The sequence below is a fragment of the Ciona intestinalis genome, chromosome 1, assembly GCF_000224145.3.
Source record: "Ciona intestinalis chromosome 1, KH, whole genome shotgun sequence".
Taxonomy (NCBI): domain Eukaryota; kingdom Metazoa; phylum Chordata; class Ascidiacea; order Phlebobranchia; family Cionidae; genus Ciona; species Ciona intestinalis.
This window is the reverse complement of record NC_020166.2, coordinates 10,006,197-10,033,127: the sequence shown is the minus strand read 5'-3', so window position 1 is coordinate 10,033,127 and position 26,931 is coordinate 10,006,197. Positions and strand designations below refer to the sequence as shown.

The 26,931-nt window shown below is 38.0% G+C and overlaps 2 protein-coding genes across 3 annotated transcripts in view; both read right to left on the bottom strand.

Moving 5' to 3' along the window:
• Positions 1-778: 778 nt before the first annotated feature.
• zf(c2h2)-33 (zinc finger protein) lies at positions 779-22,097 on the bottom strand. Of its 2 annotated transcripts, XM_018815746.2 has the most exons (23): positions 22,010-22,097; positions 18,722-18,946; positions 17,249-17,387; positions 16,701-16,809; positions 15,170-15,242; positions 14,297-14,447; positions 13,852-13,978; positions 13,587-13,621; positions 11,532-11,722; positions 11,395-11,464; positions 7,844-8,073; positions 7,327-7,463; positions 6,561-6,818; positions 6,259-6,348; positions 5,738-5,831; positions 5,466-5,509; positions 5,256-5,365; positions 4,983-5,016; positions 4,444-4,582; positions 3,861-4,100; positions 3,241-3,375; positions 2,588-2,731; positions 779-2,205 (listed from the first exon to the last, which is right to left on the bottom strand). In XM_018815746.2, exons 1-23 carry the CDS (start codon positions 22,053-22,055, stop codon positions 1,607-1,609), a joined length of 3,420 nt encoding a protein of 1,139 aa, XP_018671291.1. In that variant the 5' UTR covers positions 22,056-22,097; the 3' UTR covers positions 779-1,606.
• Positions 22,098-22,899: 802 nt separating this feature from the next.
• LOC100178998 (nebulin) overlaps positions 22,900-26,931 on the bottom strand; it is a 65,210-nt gene continuing 61,178 nt past the window's right edge. Inside the window, exons 145-154 of the mRNA XM_026837317.1 lie at positions 26,400-26,403; positions 26,162-26,294; positions 25,782-25,889; positions 24,761-24,868; positions 24,586-24,687; positions 24,285-24,462; positions 23,572-23,763; positions 23,401-23,511; positions 23,241-23,332; positions 22,900-23,165 (exon numbers count right to left, since the gene is read on the bottom strand). Coding sequence (XP_026693118.1) covers positions 22,989-23,165; positions 23,241-23,332; positions 23,401-23,511; positions 23,572-23,763; positions 24,285-24,462; positions 24,586-24,687; positions 24,761-24,868; positions 25,782-25,889; positions 26,162-26,294; positions 26,400-26,403 — 1,205 coding nt within the window. The 3' untranslated portion in view covers positions 22,900-22,988. The remainder of the gene's footprint in view (positions 23,166-23,240; positions 23,333-23,400; positions 23,512-23,571; positions 23,764-24,284; positions 24,463-24,585; positions 24,688-24,760; positions 24,869-25,781; positions 25,890-26,161; positions 26,295-26,399; positions 26,404-26,931) is intronic.

Here is a 26,931-nt window from a genome sequence, read left to right as displayed (position 1 = left end):
CAATTTTTCAAGCTAACTTTCGTTTGAAATTTAAATTCCCCCCGCGCATTGTTGTTAAACGAAGCGACATTATGACGTAATTAGGTGTAACAATGCTTCGTTGCATCACAATGTCAACAGTTTCTACCTGTTTCAATTAGCTATGACGTCACATGCTACCCTCGAAGCTTCGCTTTCGTAATCCAATCCTACGGTCGACGAATTAAAGACTTCAAAGTCAATAAATACAGTTTAAAACCTATATAAGATTTCTTAACACTTAAAAATGCAAATAATGTAAATGCACGGTCGAATTCAAATATTCTATAACTTCTGCTACCCGGCATATTGTAACTAATCTTTTAATGATTTATCTGGTATGAAGAAACGTAGTGTAATTTTCACGTTTCGTACTTCTTTCTACTGCTACCTTGACACATTGGTATAACATACAGCGCTTGCCTCTTCACTAGTAAGCATACATATTCTTTAGTAATAAAGGTGGCATGTAGAAAGCGTCTTGAAGCAGTTTATTGCGTTTTTCTTTTTCGTTTTGTCCATTTTTACTTGCGTTTGCATGTTGCTAATATAAGAAAACGTTATTCAATGTTTTACGGCAATTAGACATCATACAGAATCTGACTCGCTTTTGCCATCCCGTACGACTGCACTTACTCTCACTTCATGAGTTTTGGAAAATGCAGTTCGCTCTGAGATTCGTACCCAGTAACCTCAACTTTCAATCCAGCGTTCTTACCGAATATGCCACTTAACAGCTGCTGAAAAATTAAGGCAAAAATCCTGTTAGTTCTTTTTATTGTGCGGTAAATATGCATGATCTGGTACAATAGAAATAATGTAAAATCTTGGCCCAAGTTTCAGTATTTACAAATTTGTCACAATATTATCAGCAAGCAGCACCAAATGTCACTTTTTTCCAAATGTTGGTACACTTATATAAAATGTCAATTTGATTAACAATGTTCCTTTATGACGTTTGATTGTTTGTTTCTTATTGTTCAGGAATGCTGTGTGTGACATCAAAATACAAAAAAAAATATTGCATCAACAAAGAAACGTACTATGATCTTTCGCATTATCTGCGTATCGTAATAATTGCAACTTAATCGAGAGATCCGCAAGGAAAAAAATTGCAACTCTAAAAGTTCTGCAACAAAATCTGCGCAAGGTGAACAAAAACGGGGTGCAAAAAAACAATCCGAAAATCCCATGCAATACATGAAGCGGCGTGAACGTACGGCAAGTGTGACGAAACAGTGCTCGATTATATGTGACGTCATGCAAGAATGGGGGTTCCCCTGCGCAAATAGGCACTTGGTTGACGCGCGTATGACGTAATAAAAAAGGCAAGCCGGAATTAGTGAAGAATATGAACGCAGTGACGTAATTAGTGATGACGCAATTCGGATGACGTAGGCGAACAGTGAAGAAATTAGGCAGCACGAAAATTATGACGTAACAATATGTACAGCGCGCGCGAGGGGATGAAGAAACGAAATGTTGAAGAAAACAAAGGCGTCGTACTAAGAACAAATAATATTCACGAATATAAAGCATGAAGTGAAAACGTCATAACCATGACGTAGGGACCATGCATCATGACCTTTCATGAAAGGTCAGCGGCAACTGGAATGTGAAGAAATGAAGCAGAACCTTTCAGCGTGACTTGGCTGTCTTCCGGCGCAATTATCGACATTTCTTGCGGCGATGACGACATAATAGAATGTGATGGTGACGTAGAAGGTGAAATTGTGACGTCAGAGGCAGAAATGAAATTTGTTTTCTTGTCTTCGCTTGATTTGCGAGGTGAAGTAGAATTAAAAGGTGACGCGCCACCTTGCGACTGTTTAATCGAGTTATTGTCCTCGCTTGGTGTCGCTGACTCTTCAAAATCTTTTTTGACTGGGGACTCAGTCTTGCTTCGTTTCACAGATTTTTCATCTCCGCTACTGTTAGGGTCGCTGGTTAGGTCGTGTGAAGAACTTCCTGAATAAATACTGGATATGCGAAGTTTCTCTTGTGCTTGTAGCATCAACTTTTCATAGATTGCAGCCGGTGTTTCGTCGGAAACAGAAGCCTTTGTTAGCGGAGTCTCTATCGCGTCTTTCCCGAAGAATCCACCGAAGAAAGAAGGCAAGTGGTTACGCGATGGGGAATTCCCGGTTTGGGGAGCCTCTGCGTTGTATGGAGATTGTGGGGAAGTCCCTAAAAGAAAAATGATATTATCATTTTGAATACTGTGTAATACAATTAGAAGCGGGTTGTTATATTAAGCAATTGTGACCATGGTTGTAACTTATTCACCCTCGGATCAAGTGATGGTATACTCAATGTTTCGCTGATAATTTAGACAACAATAAGGGACCACTGGGTTAGAGCAATTGCCGATATGTGTCTTGCAAATAAACACATGTCCACAATGGCAGCAGCTCGGAGCCCGGAACCCTAAATTCTAGCTGAACGCAAGGGCGCTAAACACTTTGCCACGGCGCCGGACCATCCTCCATTTATATAGTATTACTCGATAATAGACCATGCCATGACGTTATACATTTTAAAATAATGACGTAATAGAACTCATCCTTACTTCGTTTTTTCTGCTTTGGGGCTACGTTTGGACTTGGTGATGTGACGTCACCGTTCTTTTTCATCTGCTGACGTAATTCTTGCATTATCGCATCTTCTGGCTTGCAATAAGCATATCTATGGTTCATATGTTGGGAGTACGAGCCTGAGGAAAAAGGGAGTTTACTACTTGTTTGAAATCATATAATTGGATTTATCGTAAAATAGATAAAAAACGTACATTAAGGGCCTTGTAGGTGTATTTAAAATATTACAAAAAAAACATAAAATTAAATACAATGGAAAAATTCATTATTTAAAATCTAAAATCATTATTAAAACAAATGCGTGTTCATATAGGTCATTTTTAGCCATATAAAGAATAAGCCATCATTTTTGGCCATAAAGTATAAGCCATAATTTTTAGCCATAAGGTATAAGCCATCATTTTTGGCCATAAAGTTAAAGCTATATTTTTATCCATAAAGTTCAATCTATAATTTTTAGCTACAGAAAAGTAAGCCAAAATTTAGCCATAATATTTAGCTGTAAAGTTTAAGCAAAAATCTAGCCATAAAGTTTGAGCCCCTAATTTTTAGCCCTAAAGTTTGAGCCATAATTTTTAGCTGTAAAGTTTAAGCCATAATTTTAGCCATAAAGTCACGCAACACGTACCGGAATGTGAAAAGCGCTTCCCGCATTTATCGCACTGATACGGCTTTTCCCCGCTATGAAGCCGCTGATGTTCAATAAGATGATGTTTGTGTTTAAACGACTTCCCGCATTCGTTGCAATGGTGGGGTCTTTTGCCTGGAATGTGTATGAATAATTATTATGCTGTTACGCTTAAAATCGGACCCCTACAATGCTATTGTATGGAACTGTGGGGGAAAATGGGACACCTTTAGCACATAATATCCAAATATCCTGATCAAGTTTTAAACACTTAACAGGGGTCTATATAGTAGTCGTTAGGTTACAGTGTTATATTTCTTTGAATATTTACTCCCAAATGGGACGAGAAAATAGAATGAAAAGGTGTCCCGTCTTTTCCCATCCTACTATACATTATTACCGAACATTCAAACAAATTGAACAGACGCTAGATAGGTGTTTCACTTCTTGAGAAATAAAATGCTATACGACAATTTATTTAAATACATATTTGTAAAAGCTCAATGTTTACCTGTTGTAAAAGCTCAATGTTTACGCTAGATAGGCGTTTCACTTCTTGAGAAATAAAATGCTATACGACAATTTATTTAAATACATATTTGTAAAAGCTCAATGTTTACCTGTGTGTTCATATTTATGTCTTGTAAGGGAGCTTTGTTTTTGGAATGACTTGTCGCAGATGTCACACTTGTACGGCATGTCTGTTGGCATCGGGGAAATATGAGGTACTGCCGCCGAAAGTCGGTCGCCATTTTGCCGCGGACCAGACAGTGAGAAGCCGATGTCTCGCTCGGAAAATGGCGGCCCACGTCGAGTTGGCATGGAGTCGTACAGAAACTGTTTGTTCGGATTGAGGCGATCTAAATACAAAAGCATTTTAAAATAACATAGTTTACTTTTTTTTTAAATTCAGTAACCAATATCAGATAATTAAAACAGCAAAGAGAAGGGAATCACCAGCAAAACGACAGTCGTTAAAATATGCCGCGGGTAAACAAACTAAAACAAGAAAAGTGTAATTAAGAACACTGCGGTTATTTTCTATGAAGAATCTTATAAACTACATGGTTCAAAAATAGAAAATACTCGCATCTAAATTACAGTCACGATCGAGCTAAATAGAAGATCCACAAAGTTACTTTTAGCACTATAATCTATATTAACATTAAGTACGATCAACTAATGCACGTCCAAACTACATACTTGGCGAGTTGGCATCTCCAAACGACCTCTTCTTTGGCCGACCTCGCTTGACCGAGAAGTTGCTTGCAGCTGATTGGTTCATTTGATTTCGTAAAACATTGGCGCCATCTAACGGGTACAATCCAGAGGATAGATAATGCTGAAAACAACAAAGAATATATTTTAAAAATAATCTGCTTTAATTAAAAAAATGCTTTAATGGTAATTTATTCCACGGGGCAACCTTCCGATATCCTAATCAGATCGGGTTCACCAGGATAAAATTTGTCAAAATAAAGATAATGGTGAAACTGTTCAGCAACTAGCATTTAAAATACAGTACAATATTGCATGCAAAAATCAAACTGTTTCTTATTCTATGTAAATGCAACTACCGTTTGGTTGCATTCATTTATTTAAACTGTAAAGGTGGCTGTACACAGTATCCGAAATTCGTCCGTTTTGTCGGTAATGGGTTTGCATACGACTTCGCAGGCGAATTCGCATGCCGGATACAGTGTACAGCCACCTTAATAAATAGATAACAATGTAATATTCACCTGTAGCTGTTGTGCGTACAATACTTCGGGGGGTCTGGAAAAATAAAAGAAAGTTATTGACTTGAACCCGTTCGGTGTTGAATGTTGGGACAGTATATCTTTAGAGTATTGTGGTCAAGGATATAAACGTCAGACGGCACAGTTTTGTATGACGTCATAGTTCAGTGTGACGTCACATTTTAGTGTATTTTACGCTTTGTAATTATTGTTCACGTCAACATGTTTACGTACATAATTATATTTTTGTATTTATTGTTTGATTTGTTTACTTACATTGGCGGCGATAAGGCGGCTGGGCTGGTCAGTGTTTGTGGACTTAGTGGGATTCCACCGGGAAAGAGGCTCGTGAACGCATTCGATGACATTGCATTGTTACGGATCATCTACGTGACAATTGCTGTTATTTATAACAGTTCGTGTTATGACGAAATAACGCAAGACAATTAGTTATAACGACAATGTGATAATGTTTTCAAACAATACCTGCTGAAATGCTTGAACTGCAGTGTTGGGTGTCGTCATTACAGCTGTGTAAAAGTTTTGTACATTTAGAAATGGTATTTTATTAAAATAAATTTGAAAAATATCACATAAATTAATTTTTAATTATCTTTTCGAAAGCAATAGCGAAGATAGTGTTTATTAAAAAAACGTAGAGAAAGATGTCGACAGCAAAATGTCAGTTGCTAAAACACGCTATGGGTGAAAAGTGCAAAAAAGAGTGTTAATCAAAACGAAAATGTATTCAAATGTACCTGAAGAAGGGATACCGGATTCCGAAACTCGTTCGTTTCTTTTCTTAGCTGAAAGATCCAACGGTTCGTTTTGAGGATTGTTGGCGTGGTTTCCCTGTGATTAAAAATAGAACGTTAAATGGCACGTAGGAAAAAGCTGGGCAGACCATTGCATGTATCATGGTGTGGACGTATACGGAGTCATAGCCCACTTGGTTTTTGTATCAGTTTGTGGAAAATTTTAAAACCTTTGATTTACAAAATTACTCACATACCGAAACTGTTTCATTGATTAATTTTTATCAGTGAAATTATATCTGAGACCGTTACCCAATACAGTTTGATACGCACTGTTTTACAACCACGGCGAGAGGTTTTGCAGCTCGTTATACGCGCTGACTTACCAGGTAGGAGTTTTACCAAGACGTTGTCATTAATTGCTTTGGCACAACCAAAATTAATCACCATTAGAGTCATTTGTTTATTCTTGAACTTTACTAATTACTTTTAAAACTTCACTTATAATTGTTTACAGTACTTACTGAATCCCGTCGTTTTTCCATGGCCGGAACTTCCGTGCGGTTTTCCGTCTTTTCCATGTTCCAATTGTTGGCCGATACAATCGCGAGCGCCTGTTGAAAAAAAATGATTAAAATAAAACTTTTTTTTTCTAAAATAAAAGAGATATTATTATTTTTAGAAAATAAACCACAAATGCGATTTTTAAAAAAATACAAACTATGGGATTTTTTGTATAAAATAAAAAACATATCTCGTTGTAGTTTTTTTATAAAATAAGAATATATAAAATATATAATAAGATTTTTATAGTTGTGTGATTTACCTGTTGTAGAACACTGGGTTGCATCATTGGCACTCTGCCACTTGCGGCGTTAGCGAGCGCTGCTTGCATGATTTGTTGTTGCAGCATAAAGTTGTACGGAGCTATGTTTGAGTTATTGCTGTTGCTGTTGCTCCATGCGTCACGGTATCTTTTTGTGACGTCATAACTATGTGATGACGTAGTAACAGATCTTGGCGGTGACGTAGGCTCGGTATTGTGACGTGGTGAGAGCGACTTTTCGTCAAACAGGTTCGGGATCTGCGGTTTCGTCAATTTATATGAATTACAAAACTATAATGTAAAATCTATGCCAAACAAAGTTAAACGATCAAAAACTTTTATCTCAGCCAATGCTATAATACCAATAATTATTTATATTTTTTACCCTGGTTCTCTTACTGCTGATATGACAAGCAGAAATTGCAAAAAATATTGGAAACAAAAATTGGGATTATTTTTACAGCTCAGGTTCAAGCTGTGCAGAAGAATAAAATGGGTGGGAAAAATCTATTTTGGGCTGTTTAATTTGCTGTTTAATTACTTATTTTTACTAAACTGCACCTATTTTAAACCACACTCATAAAAGTGTCATTGAATACTTGCCCAGGAGTAAAATAAATACAAAATCCATTTTTGTCAAAACTACATTTAATCATTGATCTTATTAATTAAACGTTGAAATTACATGCCAAGATATGTATTTATTGTTTATAGTTTAACTGCTTCATTTACATAAAGATGTCAAAAACTAGGTTATAGGACTCACCCAAGGTCGGTCCCCATTTGCTTGTACACTGCTGAGAAAGTTATTCATGACGTAACTTTTGTTTGTGACGTTATCAGCCGATCCTTTCAGCTCTTGGAGAATATTTTGGTCCAGACGATGTCGCTGCTGCTGCTTGCCTAAATAAGTCACGAAATGAAAATACGATTTCAAAATTTGTCACGATCTTGTGACCAAACAATAATCATTTAGACAGGTTACAATCTTGTTATGACGTCACGGAGGCAGACAAACAAAATGTCTTGACGATGAATATGTCGTCATAATGTCCCGACGTTTTAGTGTCGAAATCGGGATTTCCGCGAAATATAAAGAAAACGTGACAATTAGAAACAGACGGTTTTACGAATGCATATACGTCATAATCACCTAAATGGTAAACTTCCCGCAAAAGCTAATTGGGCGATAAATTACTTCCACACAGAGATTATATAGGTCTTTTAATTAGATTCGCTTCGTTAACTTAACGCTACGTTAGGTTTATCGCAGTTGCGCTCACCAAACGGTTCCTGGGTGTTGTTTTCGGAGATTGGGCTGGTTTTCATTATTCGGCGGGCGGTAAAAGAGTCTTGTCCCCGCAGTGAGTCGTTCCAATTCCCAAAATTGGATTCGCTGGATGCCGCGGTCGATGTAATGACGTCAGGGTAATTTGACGTCACAATTTTATGACGTAACAGTTTTAAACTATTCAAGTTTTCGGAGCTCGATGAGCCTGAGCTTTCTGTTCCACTGTAAAGAAAAAATATATTTAAAATATTCCTAAAACAAAGAATAAACAACAAAAAGATCCCGAAACTCTTCTCGCGGCGCTACTATGACGTAACAGGACGTCTTTTCTATTGGTCATTCTAGAAACATGAGACCGTCTGCAATTTTTCAAAGATAGCGAAACGTGTTTTGAATGATAGACACCTGTCAGTCGGACACCTGCAGTAACGTCATCGTGACGTCATAACCATCAACAAAAGCATATGCTTAACGTGTTGTTCGTATCCGCCGTGGAATGAGCAAATAAAGTAGTTATCGCACGCAGGTATGCTAAGAGTTATACGACAACAACTGACACATGGACGTCATAATAATAAACATACAACAACAAGGTCCCATGATGCATAAACTTAAATTCTCGTTACAAACAAACTATGGTTTTCGTCCCTCAATATTATACACTTTAAAAAACAGCGGATAAAATATAAAGGACACTTTACATTTAACACTGTTTTTGAATAAAACTATAAACCCTCTCGGCGTTTTATATTTTCTAGATACCAATACCAACTGTACTATACAAATGAAGTACTACAAAACGCTTGACAAAAGTTACTGCTATAAGCGCAATCGTCAGGAATCGAATAAATAATGCGACAACTTTTGCAACAAAACAATTTTAGTCAGAATCTATCGCTAAACAAAGCGTTGTAGCGTTCTCTGTCGTAAACTCTAATGCCAAATGCATTAAAGTTGCTATACCTTAAATAGCTTTATAACTATTACTTTAGCATATCATTCCCAACCAAAATAAGCTTTGTAAGCTTCCGCAACCTTTCACACAATGCCAATCATTCTACGATGTGCGCAGCTTGTATCTGAAAACTAATTTGCATTCAAAGACACGCATTGCACGCGAGTTGCTGTAATTATCATAAATTACGTAATTACTATGAGCGAAACATTGAAAACTTAAATCACTGACGGGAAGCTAACGAAGTCCGTCGTGTGTCTCACACATTATTTTCAACTTTGCAACACCAAAATAAACCGATGATTAAATTTAAAACCACCCTTGATTACTTGCAATAAACAACTGTCAGGATACGGCGCTCCATATATGGCATTAAAGCCCTTTCGAAACTGCTGTACTGTCTGCTGTGTATCTTGTACAATTTCCCTTCGAGTTCCTGACCATACCTGGACCGAGCACCGAATGCTGTCGAGTCTCATCTTCCTTTGCTTAATATTCGCACCACACTGTCACATACGGCGAGGGGGAATAAAAGAGAAACAAAAAAGAGCAGAGTGAGAAGTGAGAGAATAAGGAGAGCGTTTCCTCTTTGTTACGATTACAATTAAGCTTTATCCTGCCCTGATCTAGGCGAGCGCTGTAATGGAGAAAGTCCACCACCCGCGGTGTGACGTCACGCATGATGACGTAGTGACAGGTTCACCCGAACTGACCTGCTTTGACCGTCCGGCTTGCTGACTCGCCGCTGTGTATGCAAATTTGCGTGACCTGCTCCAAAACATGAATTCGTTGACAATTTCGATTCCGCACTTGCAAGATTTGAAATGCTTACGTAAGGAACCCAAACAGATGACAAAAATATGTAAACGTTTGAATCTGAACAAACATTGCCTGACGAATCTAAATAGTCGAATGGGTGCGGTCATATGTGGGGTTAAATCGACAGTGAGCATGAGGTGTACGAATACACCATGTGTGTCTGGTTTATAAGAAGACACCCATGTTATAACTCGACAGTGAGCATGAGGTGTATGAATACACCATGTGTGTCTGGTTTATAAGAAGACACCCATGTTATAACTCGACAGTGAGCATGAGGTGTGTGAATACACCATGTGTGTTTGGTGTATAAGAAGTAAAGAAGACGCCCACGTTATAACTCGATGAGGTGTGTAAAGCCTCTACGCATTCCTAGGGAAAGAATATCAACTTTTGTGAGGGCGATCAACTTAATACGAAAACACATCGGGTGTAAAGTCTCATCTGCAACATTCGAACTTCTGAACCAGCCCTTCATTGAAAACTATTTTTCCCATGTATTGCGGAATAATGCATGTCCTTATGACCTCACAATGGACAATGGAGAATAACCGTGTGCCAAGGTCGAAGAGCGAAACGCGTTTTGGCGCGATTATCATTTCCTTCCTAAAGGCGATGCCATCCAGTGTTCCCATCATACGCAACAATCGACACTTATACAAAACAGTTGGCTACTAACATATAGGTGTAGCGACAACTTTATTTTCTCTCGATTCAATATAAATATATTTTTAACTGTAAGCGTGTATTAACGACGGTTGGTTTGTCGCAAATATTTCTAAATCTTCGCTACCGTAATCGAAGAGACAAATAAAAATAAGATTATGACGAAACATATGACGTGCAGTACCTACAGTCACGTGTATCATTCAACCAATCAAAAAGTTTCATTCCTTTTCGCTTTTACCCCGTGATACGTTTGTGATGTCATAATGCGGGTACTCAAATCTGGAATGCTTGTTGCGCTAAAATCGCGGCAATTGTTCACGTCAGAATGAACTAATCGTCTAAGTTCGATTTCACAGAAGCTAAGCGTTTGTAATTGATCCGATTGTGAGGAAACAGAGCAACGGATAATGCTCTGTGACGTCACAGAGCGTTACGTCACAGGGTGTACCTTATGAGCCACCTTAGCCGAAGCATCCGTCTTACAACGAAACCGCGACGAATCGCGCGACTTGGAACTCGGTCGTTCCCACAACGTAAATGGAACGGGGATTGTCCAGTAATTCCCCCCCGCCGAGGCGTCCAACAGCGCGACTCTAATATCCCTATCTCTTACAAGAGAAGCCGGGACAAGGACATATATCCTGAATGTAAATTACGAAACAATGGAACGTGTGACGTAACAATGACGTAGGCACAGTAGGAGCCGCTTTAATGAAAGTTTTTGACCTCGATTGCTTTCTCTTGTGACGTAACAACAACGAAAGTGATGTACCAATGGAAGCAGGTGACGTAACAAATACCATACAACCAACATATAGTAGCGGGAAGTCACCATGAAAGTTACGAACGCTTGGATACAATGTACTAGAATTATAATACAGTGGGGTAAGATGGGATACCGTTAACTCAAAATATCCTAAACTTCCTATTCGTGTTTTCAAAAATTAACAACGCCCCTTCAGAGTTGTAAGGATGCAGTTATATTATGCTGTTAATATTATGTGTTTACTACCAAATGTGGCTGTAAAAGAGAACGAAAACATGGCCTATCTTACCCCACCCTACTACATATAACATTATAATAGAAAGTTTGCTCTTACGAGTTGTGATATGACGGGGTGTCCAGTGGATTGTTGTTGTTGTCCTTGACGGTTCCACTCGCGTTTTCGTCTGTGACGTACAAGCAAGAAAATAATTAGAAACCACGTGACACCTAAAGTTAATTTTTAAAACTCACCCGAGATAAAATCCCCTCGTGACGTAATAAACGTTTGTTGTGACGTTTGAACTTCGTTTTCCTTCGAAATCGTGAAAGATTCTTTCTCAATCACTGACCAATCGTCGTCTTCCATTCTCTGACCTTCATCGCGCTTCCGCGTTTCTTCATTATCGATAACGCTCGTGTTTTCCACAAGCTGCATCATTATGCTGAAAAGACGAGTTATTGCTTGGCGCTAAACGCACTGGAGACGCGTTGTTTTTCTGCAGCTTGGAAACAGACGGTGATCACGTGATTTGACATCTGCGTAATACTACACCTGTTTAGGACAGCCATTTCCCCGCTACCTGCCCGCGCGTGTGTACGGCTTCATTAACCCTATCATTACTATGTGCGCACTTGTTTATAATTAAATGCACGAAATATGCGGTGTGTTTTGAGATAATTTCTTCATTATTACGTCACAAACATGGTTATAAAAGGAAGCGCGGTGTATGGAACATACCTCACGCAGCGTTAGGTTACGCTTCCTGCCGCTCTGACAGACGCATCGGTACAGAGGTGTAAACGGTTTGTGATCGAATAATGCAAAACACACGGACGTTCTAGGATAAGCAACTCATGTTATAAATCTCCCAGCGGGATATTTTCTGCATGACATGAGTTTTCCTCATCATAGAACACTCGTGTGTTTCGCATTATTTGATTAGCGCACAAAATGTGACTACTATCCCACAAGCGTTATATTGTTCGATCACCAAACAAGCAGTTATGCGACATCTAAAATTAATTTCACGCCAAAAGTAATAACTTTCGCTACGGGCGCTTACTCACCGAAAGCGCGTGCAATTGTGACGTCAACAAAGTCCCCGTTTTTTGACGAACGTCTGTATTGTTAGGTTTGATATTAAAACTAAATTGCGGCCTGCGCGTTTTGCTGCTTGATATCTGCTGAAATGTAACAGCGGTTTTGAGCGCGTTTCCGGTAAAAACAATTCAACGAGAATCATATTCCAAAATTAACAATAGAAACTCACGGTATATTGTTTACGTGACAATGGTCTTTTTCTAGTTTCCACTGCAGTGTGGCCGCCTTTATGCGCGATTACGCGAAATCGCCACACATGATTATTTGCATAATGTGATCTATGACGAAACTATGCAGCGACATATTGTTACGTCACCTAACGATTTGTTCCTAACAATCGTCATTATAATCCAACCGTTTGATTCGTCAGCGCTAAATTTCCATGCTTTTTGATTCCCTTGTAAAGCGTTTATGACGTCATAAAGTAGCATTGAAAATGAACAGTAAGCATTATTCCAAGGCAGCTAAATTAGGAAACAGCAGTGACCGGTGCGTCACGTGAAGACATTTCATTAAATCGCGTTCGTGTAGCGTTTTCCATTGTTTCCAGGAAATTCACCGATGTTGACAATTGATTGATTGCTGACGTAATAATGCAACCGCGCACGAAACAATGAAAAATGTTCCTAGTTTTTATGGCAAAGTTTTAAACGTTGTGAAAATAACTTGGACAATGTTTATTATTACCACGTTTGTTGCGAAGTAATGCAGCGTTCATTACGTCACAATCGGAACAAGAATTTAGCCGTTCTGGAATAATTAGAATCTTGTTTTGACGGCAAGATAGTTACTTAAGTCACGTGGTTGCTATTAATAAACCCACGATTGAGAATGCGACGGTGTATTTATGTCGTCATAATCAACACGATGATCAGGCAGATGCAGAAGAAACCCCCATCCCGTTTCATGAAATACAAATATGGAAGCATCCGCTGTAGCGTTCATTTAATAAAGCACGATTAATTACGACATATATTTGCACCAGCAGTCTGCTGTGGTGGCTACAAGTGTCCAGGTATCGGTACAAGGAAACTATAGTTTAATCTTCGCGAACGGAAACATGGTTTCTAGCAGAAGGAAACAGGCAACTAGTCAAAACACCACATGCTTACTGATGTTTGGTACAGTAAACAAAACCAACCTACTTTGTTGCAGTATAGGCAATATTGCGGTGAAAGAAAGTATATTGTGACGTAACAACTCACCTATTATTTCCATCCTTTTCCAAACTGGACTCGTCCTAGGAAAATTAAACAAGTTAGCCTCATAGTTGCATTTAGTACTGTTGGGTAAGATGGATACCGCTAGCACATAATATCTGGTTTTAGCAATTAACAACGCTTTTTAGAGTCGTAAGGATACGGTTATATAGTTTCGTAAATATTCCCCGTTTAATACTAAATTGTACGACATAAAATAATGAAAACACGTTATCTATCCCCAACATACTAAGGTATATAAACAACGTACCGGTTGTCCTTCATTCCATTCACGTTTCGACGTCACAAAGCCATATGGTGACGTCACAGACGAGTTTTGATGACGTGATAATTCCATTCTTGATGAGTTGATGCATTTCTTGCTGCTTACATGTGAGCTGAAAAATAAAAGCACCTGAGTACCACGTGTGCGTGTCGTGACGTCACACATGCTGCATTTGTGCGATTGACAGCAGTGTTTCCGAGAGTGTTGCCAAATAATATTTTGCTTTCAAAAAATATTTTTTTCCATATTTTTTTTCTTTTGTTATTTTATTTCAAAAGTTTTTTTTGACGGATAAATTTAATAACCGGCAACACTGTATCGCGACGCTGATTATTTGATTCGGAGTCGTGTTTTCGCGACTCATTATGACGTGAAAACAATTCTAATTGTGACGCTTAACACGAAACTGTTTCCCAACCGCATGAAATACCTGTATGAGCCAGAATGCGAAAACCTTTTCATGCAACGTGGATTCGGGCACATGTACGGCTTTTCGCCGCTATGGATTCGACTATGTTCCTTCAGATGATGTTTGTATTTGAAAGCTTTGCCGCACGTGTCACAACTAAACTTACGATTTCCTTTGGGATAAAATATGATTTGTTGGATGAAAAATATGATTTATTCGTGTTATATATGGTAGGGTGGGGGAAGATGGAACACCTGTTCATTCAATTTTCTCGTCCCATTTGGTAGTAAACAAAGAACATGAATGAATGAATGATTTCAAAGAAAACATTCAAAGAATTATAAAACCATATCCTTACGACTCCCATAGACCGTTGTTAATTATTTAAAACAGGATCAGGGTTTTTGGATCTTTCGTGCTAAAATTTTCCTCGTCTCCCCCCACCCTACTATAGATGTATGAATATACCATGTGTCTGGGGTTTATAATAGTGCACGAATGTCTAAACTGTGTCCATACAGTATAGCAATATAAACCACACGTACATATATATAAATAAATTGACAAACGGCTTACAAACTATTTTTGTTACGAAGTGGAAGTGGTTTCTATTTCAGTTACAACAATTGTGTTGTTGCTAAAATTAATTAACTTCGAAACTTGATAAACTGTACAAAAGTTCACTGATTATTTTACTCAATGCATATTGTGAGTGCATAAGCACGAAGTTATATACGTAATAAAGGTATTTATGACACAAAATCGTGACGACATATTAAAAGACATTTTCAGGCAAGACAGACTTTGATACATATTTCTGCTAGATGGCGGTAATGAGCAAATAAAAATTCCGTTAAATTTAGTTAGTTTAGCTGTTTTGTTACGACATAATACCTGCATTGTGCGTCAGCATATGACGTTGTAGGCGATAAATGTTGATGAAAGCTTTGCCGCAAACTTTGCAAACCTGTAAAAGAATCTGCATAAGACGTCATACTTCAAACAATGACGTAATAATTAAAACCATGACGTCACCTCTCGAAGAAAAAACTTCAAAACTTTCTTTTTTCTGCTCCAACGAAAAGAACCAAAATAGCAGCTTTCTGATTGGCTGGTTATTTTCGAATGAAACATTGGCGGGAAAATGGCGAAAAAAATATTTAAAAACTAGCATGCAATTTTTTGAAGTGGTTTTATATTTTATATTTTTGTTCGATTTTTATGCGAAAATGAAAAAGGAAAAGCAATAAAGAAAATAAAAACGAGAAAAATGAAAGTTACGTGATTGAATCTATGTTTGGCGGATCACGAAAAATGAAACGACGACTCAAAAACTGCTGCAATGAAAATAATCTGCTTTCTGACGTCACAATATACTGATCAGGTGAAATATGAAACGCTTGACTGATTTCTGCGATAAAAGCCATTCATGCGTGAAACTGAAGCATTATGATGTGATACCAGCGATTGTTACATGCGAATGACTGCTGGTTTAAACAGCAGACACCTAACATACAAATGCCCATGAGAGTTGAAAACAACAACTGTAGTAATTGCTCTAATGGGGCTTGGCCTCTGTCTAGGTGTTACGTCATAATAAACGTTGTCTCAAAGAAAGTACCAGATCGCAGGTTTCATTTTTCCATAAATTTCGACTTTGGAAAATTCGTCGTCACGACGTTCTCTTGTGACGTAATAATAAGAGGTGAACAGACCGTGATACGTATCGTTCGACCTCTGTATTTCGTCACAATGCCTTTTTGTGCTGTCACAATTGGACTACTTTGCGGTGAGCACGTGTAGTAGGGCACGTACGCATTAATTTTATAATGTCACAATCGAAACACAAGATATATTATTGTTTAACTGTTTCGTCACAATATATCGCGACGAACGTCTCGTTGGCTAATTGTTTGATTCACGTGGTGCAATTCCCGCGAGTTTTTATCTTGGCACACGGCGACAGCTGAATATATGTGATTATTACGTCATAACTATGAACAAAGGTGTTGGCAGCGTTACAACTATATGCACGATAAGCATTATGACGTCACAATATCTATCGAAAGCGAAATTGCAAGCAGGAAGTATCATAACCAGGGAATACCGGCGCCGTGGCAAAGTGGTATGCGCCTGCCTCTAACTACGGAACGGGTTCGAGGCTCGGTGCTGCCATATTGTTGTCGGCGTATGTGTACTTAGATAAGATACTTAACGGCAATTGCTCCAACCCAGTGGTTCTTTATAGGTTGTCCAAATAATTAGCCATCAATTACAGAAGGATAAAAGAATCTTATAAAAAATAATTAATACGTGGTAACTCGTAAGCGGACACGAGGTGTATGAAACAGAACACCTGTTTTGTAACGACTTCCACTGCCCCGCCATGCGAGGATAAATAAGTTACAAGCATTCAAACCTTCACCTTATCTCTCCCGGGTTTATGAGCAGCCATGTGTCTTGTGAGTTGAGTCTTGTACGCAAAGGTGTAACCGCAAGTTGAACAGGTGAAGTTGTCTTCGTTCTTTTCGTGTCTGGACAGTAAAATAAACCAAAATTGAACCTTTCGATTAACTTTTACTATTTTTAGGACGCAATATGCAAATCTAGCCTAATTCATACGTGGTAACTTGTAAGCTTGCATGAGGTGTACGAAACAAAACACCAGTGTTATAACGATGGTCGTTGCCCCGCCACGTGAGGATAATTAATATACAATATTTCTAAACAAATACATTTTATGAACCGGGTCATTGTAAAATATTAGTGAAAGCTTTTTTTTAACATATAAATGGGCACGAGGTATATGAAACAGAACACACGGGTTATATAACGACTGTTGTTGTCGGCCACGCGAGGTAAATAAGTGACAGCTAATCAGAAACATCTTGTAAAACGTCAAATCAATTTCGTGACGTAAAACTGCAATTTCATCCAATGTTATAAAACAGTTTACGAAAGAAAGTCTATTACCTATATTTGATGTGCTCCTTTAGTGATGTCATCCGTTTATATCCTCGCTCGCAATAAGGGCACGCCAGCAGGTCATCGAATAACGAACACGCCGAACTCCCATCACTGATGACGTCACACCTTTTCGTCACTGGCTGACCTGCGTGTGTGTGACGTCGTAACAAGTCATAAAGGATGTACTTAAGTGGTAATAATCTAAGGAATGGCCAAGTTTCAGAGTCCAGAGAATTTGACCGCCGTCGTCTCTCGTCGCTTACACTTATCACCACACTGAGTTTAAGGTGTATAATAAACTCCTTACGTTAAAGAGAATTGGCAAAAGGTGAAACAATATTAAAGATATATAGTAGGCTGGGGGAGATGGGGTACCTTTAACACATATTATCCAAATATCCTGATCGTGTTTTAAACAAATGAACAACGGTCTATGGGAGTCGTGAGGATACGGTTTTATAATTCTTTGAGTATTGTTTGTTTACTACCAAATGGGACGAGAAAATAGAATAAAAGAGTTTTCCATCTTCCCCCACCTTACTATATATATGTATCGAAGAGTACATAATATTCCGTTTCGTTTTAAAATAAACAACACAGAATACAGAAAAAATATGAATCTTCATAAATCATATGCAAGATTTCAATAAACACATGATCTAAATTGTTTGACCATGTACTTTAAAATGACTCCTATATACCGTTGTCGGTTGGGTAAAACGCGGTCAGAATGCTAAGTGCTAAAGGTGGCACATGTTTTTAATCATGCGCCTACACGTTATATATATTGTTAAGATCAAATGTTATATAACGTTTTAAGTCAGACGTTATTTACCGTTGTTAAAGTCATGTGCTTGTACTTTACGTAACGTTTTAAATTCTATGCTTATATTGAAAGTTTTGCGGCAAAACTTTGAAAACCCTAGTATTACGCTAAAATTTTTGCGAAACAGTATTGTGGGGTAAGATGGGTACCGTTAGCACATAATATCCAATATTTCCTAATTGTTATTTTTTAACAATTAAAAACGTATTTTTAGAGTCCAAAGAATACGGTTATATAATTCTGTAAATATTCTTTGTTTTCTACAAAATGGACGGTAAAAGAGAATAAACACATGGAATATTTTAATATTATTTCAAAATTATGATCTTATAAATATATAGTAGGGTTGGAGAAGATGGGACATCTTTAGCACATAATATCAAAATATCCTGATCGTGTTTTAAACAATTAAAACCGGCCTATACGAGTCGTGAGGATACAGTTTTATAACTCTTTAAAAGTTCTTTGTTAACTACTAAATGGGCGAGAAAATGGAGTTCAAGACTGTCCCATTTCCTCTTTTTACTATATTATGCACCCTAATAATATATTATAAAATCAGCTTACGCAATTAAGCCAGGATACATCTTATTCAGCGATACGTTATTCACACTATACTGTTACAAACACAACAAAAATACAACACCACTTACTTGTTAACTTATCACCATTTGCTGACGACACACTCGGGTTTATGACATCAACAATACTTGCTTCTGTCACGTCACTGAACTTCCCCATGACGGAATAAACTTCACTCTTGTTCTTAAAGTCTTCAATAAAATTTACCTTAACACCGAGCTGTAGGAAAAGTCCTGAATGTAGTCGACCGGGATTTTTCCCGTGGTTGGAATTGCCTTTCTTACCAACACCTGATTCTGGAACGAGAAAGGAACTGTGTTACGTCACAATATACTCCCGCGCGCACACTCGAGCTGACGTAGCAATTTTCGATCAAGGTGTTTATTAAGTCACATTCTAGTTTATTACTTAATCAGCAACATTGTTAATTACGTTTAAACACATTTTAATGAACATAAAGGTTTCGGAACAGGTTCGCGGAAAAACGATTTCTTATTAGAACTTCCGCATTCCATTATTTCGCCATAACAGGTAGAATCTCATCGCTTTCCAAGCCACCCGGTGTTACAATGACTTCGAGTCACGACGTCACAATTTACCGTGTTGCGTCACACATCCGGCCGTGGTGACAAAACAAAACTGATTCAAGGTTGTTACTGTTACTAAATATAACCCATTATGGAGTCATAACGTTCTTTATGGCGTAACAAGCTCTAATTTTGTCTTAAACGATGCTTTCCCATCGTACCGGCTGAGGTCCAAAAACCCATGGATCAATGTATTGGTATTGCCCGACCTTGGACATGAAGTTAAATCTCGCTGGCTTGGCCTGTAATTGATATTCGCTGTACGTGCTCAAGCCAACTCTTGTTACATTGATTTTAAATCGCAGAGAAAAATAGGAATTTCGAGAATTTGTTGCAATCAATACCTTTAATATATTTCTCAGTGACACCACATTGTCTTTTGTCTTATCGGTTTTTAAAAGTCCATGATAAAATAATAAATTCTATTCTTGAACGAACTCACTGGAAGTAAATCGTCCAACAGAACACGCGCCTCTTACCGCGGATTATGCACGTGATTAATACGTCATAGTGCGCATTAAGACAGCACGTGATGAATATAAATCCCCAGTTAGTGCGAGTGTAAAAATAATTTGCAATAAAATAATTTATTTTTAGCGTGTGAACCATTTTAGCCTAAAGTCGGTTTTAAATACAATGTTATATTCTTTAACGATAATTTGGATTGTGACCTAACATTGGGTGTCTGTGACGTTTTATCGTTTGCAATTGACTTGCGGGGCAGTGCTGAAATATATCATTCATTTATATTCCGTTTAAATAAAGCGAAATGGTGTTAAGCTCCGTAATCTATCATTATTGATTAGATGACAGCGGTTATTAGATCTTAAAAACAGTAAAGCAGGTTGAGCAATAAACAAGATGTATTCGCAAGGGGGGGGCATTGGTTTCCGATATATAGCCAACCTGTTAACGTTATCGAAGGGCGCTATGCTAGGTAGAGCCCGCCCAGTGCTGCCTGCGGTGCGACGTATTGGCTTATCGGTGAAAAAATTTCATTGAAATCTATTGGAAGTTACATGAAAGCAAGGTAAGCTGGCAACACTGCCCGTGTGCTGAGAAACACAACAGGCTCTGGCGTCGAAGCGTCATCGCCTCGCAATTATAAACGACAATTTGATGGTGAACAGACGCAAGGTACTCGGTGTTGCACAATTCTTTAGCAGTGTTGCTCAATTGAAAACTTGCTTTCGTTATTTTATTAAAATTTACTTGAAAACTTTTTCTACCGCAAACACAAATTTCAAGAAAGAATTCAATTTATTCTTGAATTGATTTTTTAAACGGTTAATTCAACGTAAAAGTTAATCAACTGTTAAGTACTATGACGCAACAATCGATCAGCGCTCTTTAAAAGCGGGTGTATTTAATTAAACAAAGAACAAGGTGTTTTTAGAAGTTAAAACCTCCAATAAATCTACAACCTTTATTATCTCGCGTCGAATCAATAAACGCACCGTCGCCCCCAATAAGTTTCGCCGCGCTGCCGTGTTAAAGTTAATCAAGCCCACTTGTAGAAAAGGACCAGCCCTCTCGTTGGTACCTGTGTAGGTACTTCAACCTGCAGTTACCACGGTAACAACACCGTTGCCTCGGTTACAGAACGATAAAGGTAAATACGGGATTTGTGGAGTGGCAGTTGTTATGTCACAATCAACTAACGAAAGATTTGCACTTTAGAACGCCGTTAACAATTTCAGTTCACATTATCGCGCGATAATATTAAATATGACGTCATAAAGGTAACTCCATTACGTGTTCGAAAAGGGAGTCGGTTCGTTTTCGCGACTTCCCGCTGCGCTCACAGTAAGTGAGCAGAAATTCGTTATATGACGCAACAAAAGACATTCTCTGTGACTTTCTGACTGTATTCCTGCTACCTATGACGTCACAATGGTCACTGTGCTGCATGAAATTGATTCCGGATTACGCGGTCCTTCCAGAACATTTCGCGCCAATACATGGTCCCTAAAACTTTCGATTTAATTCCTTGTTGTTTAGAAACAATGCGCATTCAAATCCTTGTTGTGACGTAACAATAACACTTCCGATATTACTAATTCGACATTCTAGCATCTCGATCGTAGTAAATTCGGCCATTGTACGTCACAATCAGATAAACGACAAAAATACTCGAACACCGGAGGTTGAAACTCCCTCGGGATGCCCATATGACGTCAAAGATATTGCAGGTGCGCAGTGTTTACCAATAAAAAGGCGAAATCACATTTTAAAAGTTAGTTTAAACGAAATACATCGAACAAGGAAACACTGCGTGTATTTTAAGGTCCAGGTTGTTTGCTTCCTGTTTTCGATGCATTGTTACGTGTCAAGGTGTTTGCAAACCTAATTGTGACGTAACAATGGCACGGACAGATTGTTTATGATGTCCTTAACGCTAGATAATGCTGACTGAACCTAACTGTTTCGTAACAACCGACTTAGCTGTTACGTAACAACACACTTAATGTTTCACCTTAGTGACAATCCTATCACTGACATTCTCTCTGACGTCATAGTAGCCATTCTTTGATCACTATTATTACACAAAGGTTTAAAGCAGTTCGAGATACAACAATCTTGTAACAGTTCCTTACATAACAACCGTATTACTGCGCGTTTACTAAAACTCACTGGTTTAAAAAGCAACCCGACACCGGTGTGCAGGTACAATTCCCCAGGGAGCTTAGATAATTTATCATAAAGCCTCTATTTCAACACGGCGCCTTGGTTTCGTAATAAAGCGGAATATAGGCTATTTGGCAGTCTTACCTTTCTTAATAGGAAAAGCTTGCTTGCGTCGGAGTCGCTTGTCCATGGCTGGAGAAGAAATGTGGACTGGTCTGCGTGTGCGCTTGTCCCAGACTGCTCGGCGCAGGCTTCGCTGTTATATGAAAATAAAATATATCAGACAATGGTCATGGCAGCCAGCTAAAAAAATTTTTTTTTTCTCTCATCGGAATTTCGGCAAACGGGTAAATGCAGGCCATTTCGCAGAAGTTGGTTTATAATTTTAGCATTGACGTCAAACAGTCGTATAATTTATTTGGTCTGTGAAATGCATGAATCATCGCAAAATAACATATATGGGAGCTCTGGTTTCATCCTGGTGGCGTATAAAACACACCAGGTTTACTTCGCCGTTTTACTGCTTTCCTAATATGAGTTACCATGTATGATGCATTGTTATTTGGTCGACAATAGCAGTGTCGAGCCACGACCCTGCAGTTAAAAGCCTTTAGTATGACTTGAACTTATTACCCTCTCGTGAGCCGGTTGTGAATGTATTTACCCTCGCATAAAAGCTTTAAGAAAACAGCTTCGTTATGTTTCATACACTTCTTGCCGGCTGTCGATTTACCACGTATGTAAACCGTATGGGGACTGTTTCGTTTTTTTTTATAAAATGTATGACTAACAATTTGGGCAACCCATAACCGTCCACTAGACTGTAGTAATTCCCTTTCAGTGTCTCGCCCAAAAACACACAAAATGGTAGCACCATCGGGACTCCGTTTTTTATACATTTAGATTTTTCACTTTTTCTGTACGACACTCTAGTTACAGCATTGAGCCTTGACCCCAGTACTCCCGAGTTAAGAAACTGGTGACCGAAGCACTGCTTCTTGTCACAGGACATCTTATAAAAACAGACACAACGATCACTGTTGAGTAGTTTTATTTAACCGGTGAACACTCCACAATATTTACAGAACATCATACAAACATTTTGTTATTTACAGAAACATGTTTAAGCCAAAAGTTGAACGTAATTGGCGGGTAGCATTCCCGTTGCACCAGTACGCAGTACAGTACCAAACATCCAACCGTCATCAATGGATTGTGCATTGATTATGACGTCACCATCCTTGAATGTGACCTCATCATCGTCAGCAGCAGCATAATCATACATCGCTTTGAACTGCTTCTGCAATACAGTGGAGTGGCATACTTAATCTGAACCTGTACAGACGCTTTGCAAATCACTGGCAACAAAACGTACCGATACTCCGCCGCCAGATGGTGCAAGAGCTATATGTCTTGAGCTGTAATCAAGCACGGAAGACGGCGCGCCGACGTGCTTATAACCGGACCCTGCAATTAGGTTTAATTAGTATATATATCCCAACGATCATTGTTCTATTATAGAAGTTATTATGCACCCATGACGTAGTTAGTCCAAGGTGTTGGGTGTTTATTTAGGTTTGTAGAATCCCATGTCACCAGACGGTTGTATATTTGTTCATTTTCGGCGCCGCCAGTTTTTGCAGAAGCTAAAGAGAAAGAAAGAGAATAAGGAAAATAGGAAAGTGAAAGAGAATTAAAGAGAGTACCAGTAACGGTGTGAGGTTTTCCCATTTCGTATTCGGTATCAGTTTCATATTCAGAAGGATCATAGTCGAATATAGATCCAGGGTTTCGTTTCCAACGTCTAAGCGGCTCAGATTTTACAACTTGGTGTTTCGGAAGTTCAGTTTGGACCTTAATCGGTTTCATATCAAGGACAATGGCCGATTGTTGTTTCCCTGGTAACGTTGACGTCACAAGTTAATATATTCAAAGAAAAGTTTGAAAAAGAAAGAAATTTTGTTTTGTACGGTATTTGGGGTGAAGTGTTAAAAGGTATCAACTGTATAAACTGTTCTACTGCTTAAACCTCAAATGTGTTTGCTGGACATTTAAAACTTTTTACAAATATTTTATAAAGCATTATATAAATGGCCGCAAGAATATGAATGAATATAAATTTTTTTATCATATGAAAAATGACAGTCGTTGTAACGCGGATGTTCTATTTCATACACCTTGTGTGCGCCTACGAGCTTACGAACATAGGTAAATTTGTGGGTGATTGATTTTTTTAATATGGCTGACAATTTAGATACCCCATTAGTGACCACTGGATTTGAGCAATTGCTGTTCAGTGTCATGCCCAAGGACACATACACCCACAACAAAATAAGCGGTGTTTATGTATTCATAAATAATATCCTGACAATATAACATTATAAGATGAAAATCAAATTCCACAAAAGCAAATTTTTACCTTTTTGTCCTTCAATGGTCGCCCTCATTTTGTCCATATCTTCATTCTTTGCTTTCATTCCTTTGTATTTAAGATCTGAAGATATTCTAGTGGCGTGCTTCACTCGTTGCATGTTCAAGTCATCAGCAACTGGCGTGTACTTTCCTTTCATGTTGTTGAAGTCTGACTGGTACTTAATCTGCAAAAAGTTTGAATTTTACATTTATTTCCATCAAAATAGGAGAAGATATATTTAGGCAAACGAAAGGAATCGTTTGGTGGAGTTGTTTTATCCAAGATTGGGAAAAAAGCAATAAAAGACCTGGCTGAAGTTTCTGCTATTTTGGCGTGCAGTTCTTAATTCTGGTGTGTCTAAGCAAGCAGAGACAGATTTTCCTTTGCTGGAGTTGTCCTTGTAGTTTATCTGTAGTTTGAAAGAAGAAAAGAATAAGAAAAAGAGAGAAAAGTAAAGAAAAAGGGAAGGGATAGAAACTAACAGAGCTGAAGTTGTAAGTGTTTTGTTTCACTCTTCGTAACTCCGGTGTGTCCAACACGCATGACTGAGCCGCTCGCTTCATGTTTTCAGCTTCAGATTTGTAGTTGATCTGAATAAAGCAAGAATATATATTTAATATATTCTTGCTATGGGCGTATTTTAAAAATATAAACATCTGTTTAAGAAGTGAAATATTAGGTTTGTCTGTATTGGGTAATATTAAGGAATATCAAACACCCTTATCAAATATAAAGTAATTTGTGATTGAGAGATAAATATATTTAGGTTGAGGTGTAATAAATTAGGCATATTTTAAAAATATTAGGTGATTTGTGATTGAATGAATGAATGTAACTTGGATTTTTTCATTTTTTTATGTATGGCTGATAGTTTGAACAACCCATTAGTGACCACTGGGTTGGAGCAACTGCCGTTAAGTGTCTTGCTCAAGGACACATACGCCCACAGCAATAGCAGTGTCGAGCCTTGAACCCATTACCTCTGGGTTACAGGCAGGCGCGCTAACCACTACGCCTCGGCGCCGGGTAAAATTGAAGAGATAGGTATGTTTAGGTTACAGTGTTGTAGCAGTGTTACTAAATACTTCATATTTGTAGTTAGATATAAATATTGTGCAGACGTTTTACAAGTATAATTTGTTTTAATTATTTGTTCTTATTTAAGTTTAACATTATTGTTTTTAACCAGTACTTCCCATTTATCTGCACTACAGGATATTTTAACAACTGTCAATTTTGCGGCTAAGTTTTGTCAATAGTGTTTTTAATCAAAGTAATATTTGGAACTGAAGAGATTAATTATATAATGGTAAAGTATCAATGTACACACAGGACCTTTTAACAACTGTCAACTTTATGCTTAATTTTTGTTTTTTAGTGTTTTGGTTGTGGCCACTTTATTAACTATTAAACTATTAATCAATGTAATCCTTGTAATTAAAAAGATGAACAACATAAGGGTAAACTATCAATGTAGCAGTGTAACTAGTAGCAATGACATACCGTGCTAAAGTTGTAGGTGTTCTTCTTCACTTGTCTCAACTCAGGAGTGTCAAGGATAGTCGAATGGTTTCTTCCTTTCATTGATTCAACATCAGACTTATAATTGACCTGTAAATTGGAAATGTGTTGTTTCAGATTTTTTATAAAGTTTTATAACAATTGAAATATGTAATGATGTAATAGTCCCAAAATTTGTGTTGGAATGTCATTTATACTCTCTAAAACAAGAGCGAAGATCATATTATTTAAACAACAAAAGGAAGGGAATCACCAGCAAAACCACAGTTGTTAAAATAGTCGTTATTTTATGCTTAATGTTACATATCCATTAATTAGCACTTAGTTTGATCAACCGCATGGTAAGAACAATGAAATCTCACCTGAGATAAGAAACTCTGATTTTCCCTGGCACGAACCATCTCTGGTGTATCCACCATCGAATGTACATGACCTCTTCGTTCATTGTAATCTTGCTTGTATTTAACCTGATGTAATTTGAATGAATGTAACTTGCTTTATCCTACCCGGAAAACAACAGTCGTTATAACACGGGTGTTCTGTTTCATACACCTAATGCCTGCTTACAAGTTACCACGTATGTAACTTATTTATCCTTACGTGGCTGGAAAAGGACATTGTTATAACCATAGGCGCCTAGATTTTAAAATCAGCGGGGAGGCGATACTATTTTATAACAAAAAGTAAAAACGAGAAACATCAAATACGCTGTCTCTTTGCGATTACGGTCGCGTGCGCGGTTGGACGAGTTTGGGCATTTAGCTTTGATTGCGCAACAAGTTTACCGGTTGCATCATAACTACGAGTCTTACGTAAAGTTAGATAAACACGTATTTCTGTTATGACACAGTACCAATCCACACGTGGATTATTCGGGATTGAGTAACAATTAGATTGTTGCAACACAGCAGCAATTGTTGCGTCGATTATTATTACAATAGTGGTTTATTGCCTTTAAGGTGTTGTTTGCTTCATAGAACAATTGCGCTTTTATGCTGGGAAATGTTTTGAGTATCTAATCGTTGTTAGCGTATAGAAGTTGCTATTCGCTACAATGCGACGTACACTGAACGAAGGTAAATTGTTAACGTGTGTCGGCGTGATTGGATCCTCTAGATCGACCTCAGCAGCA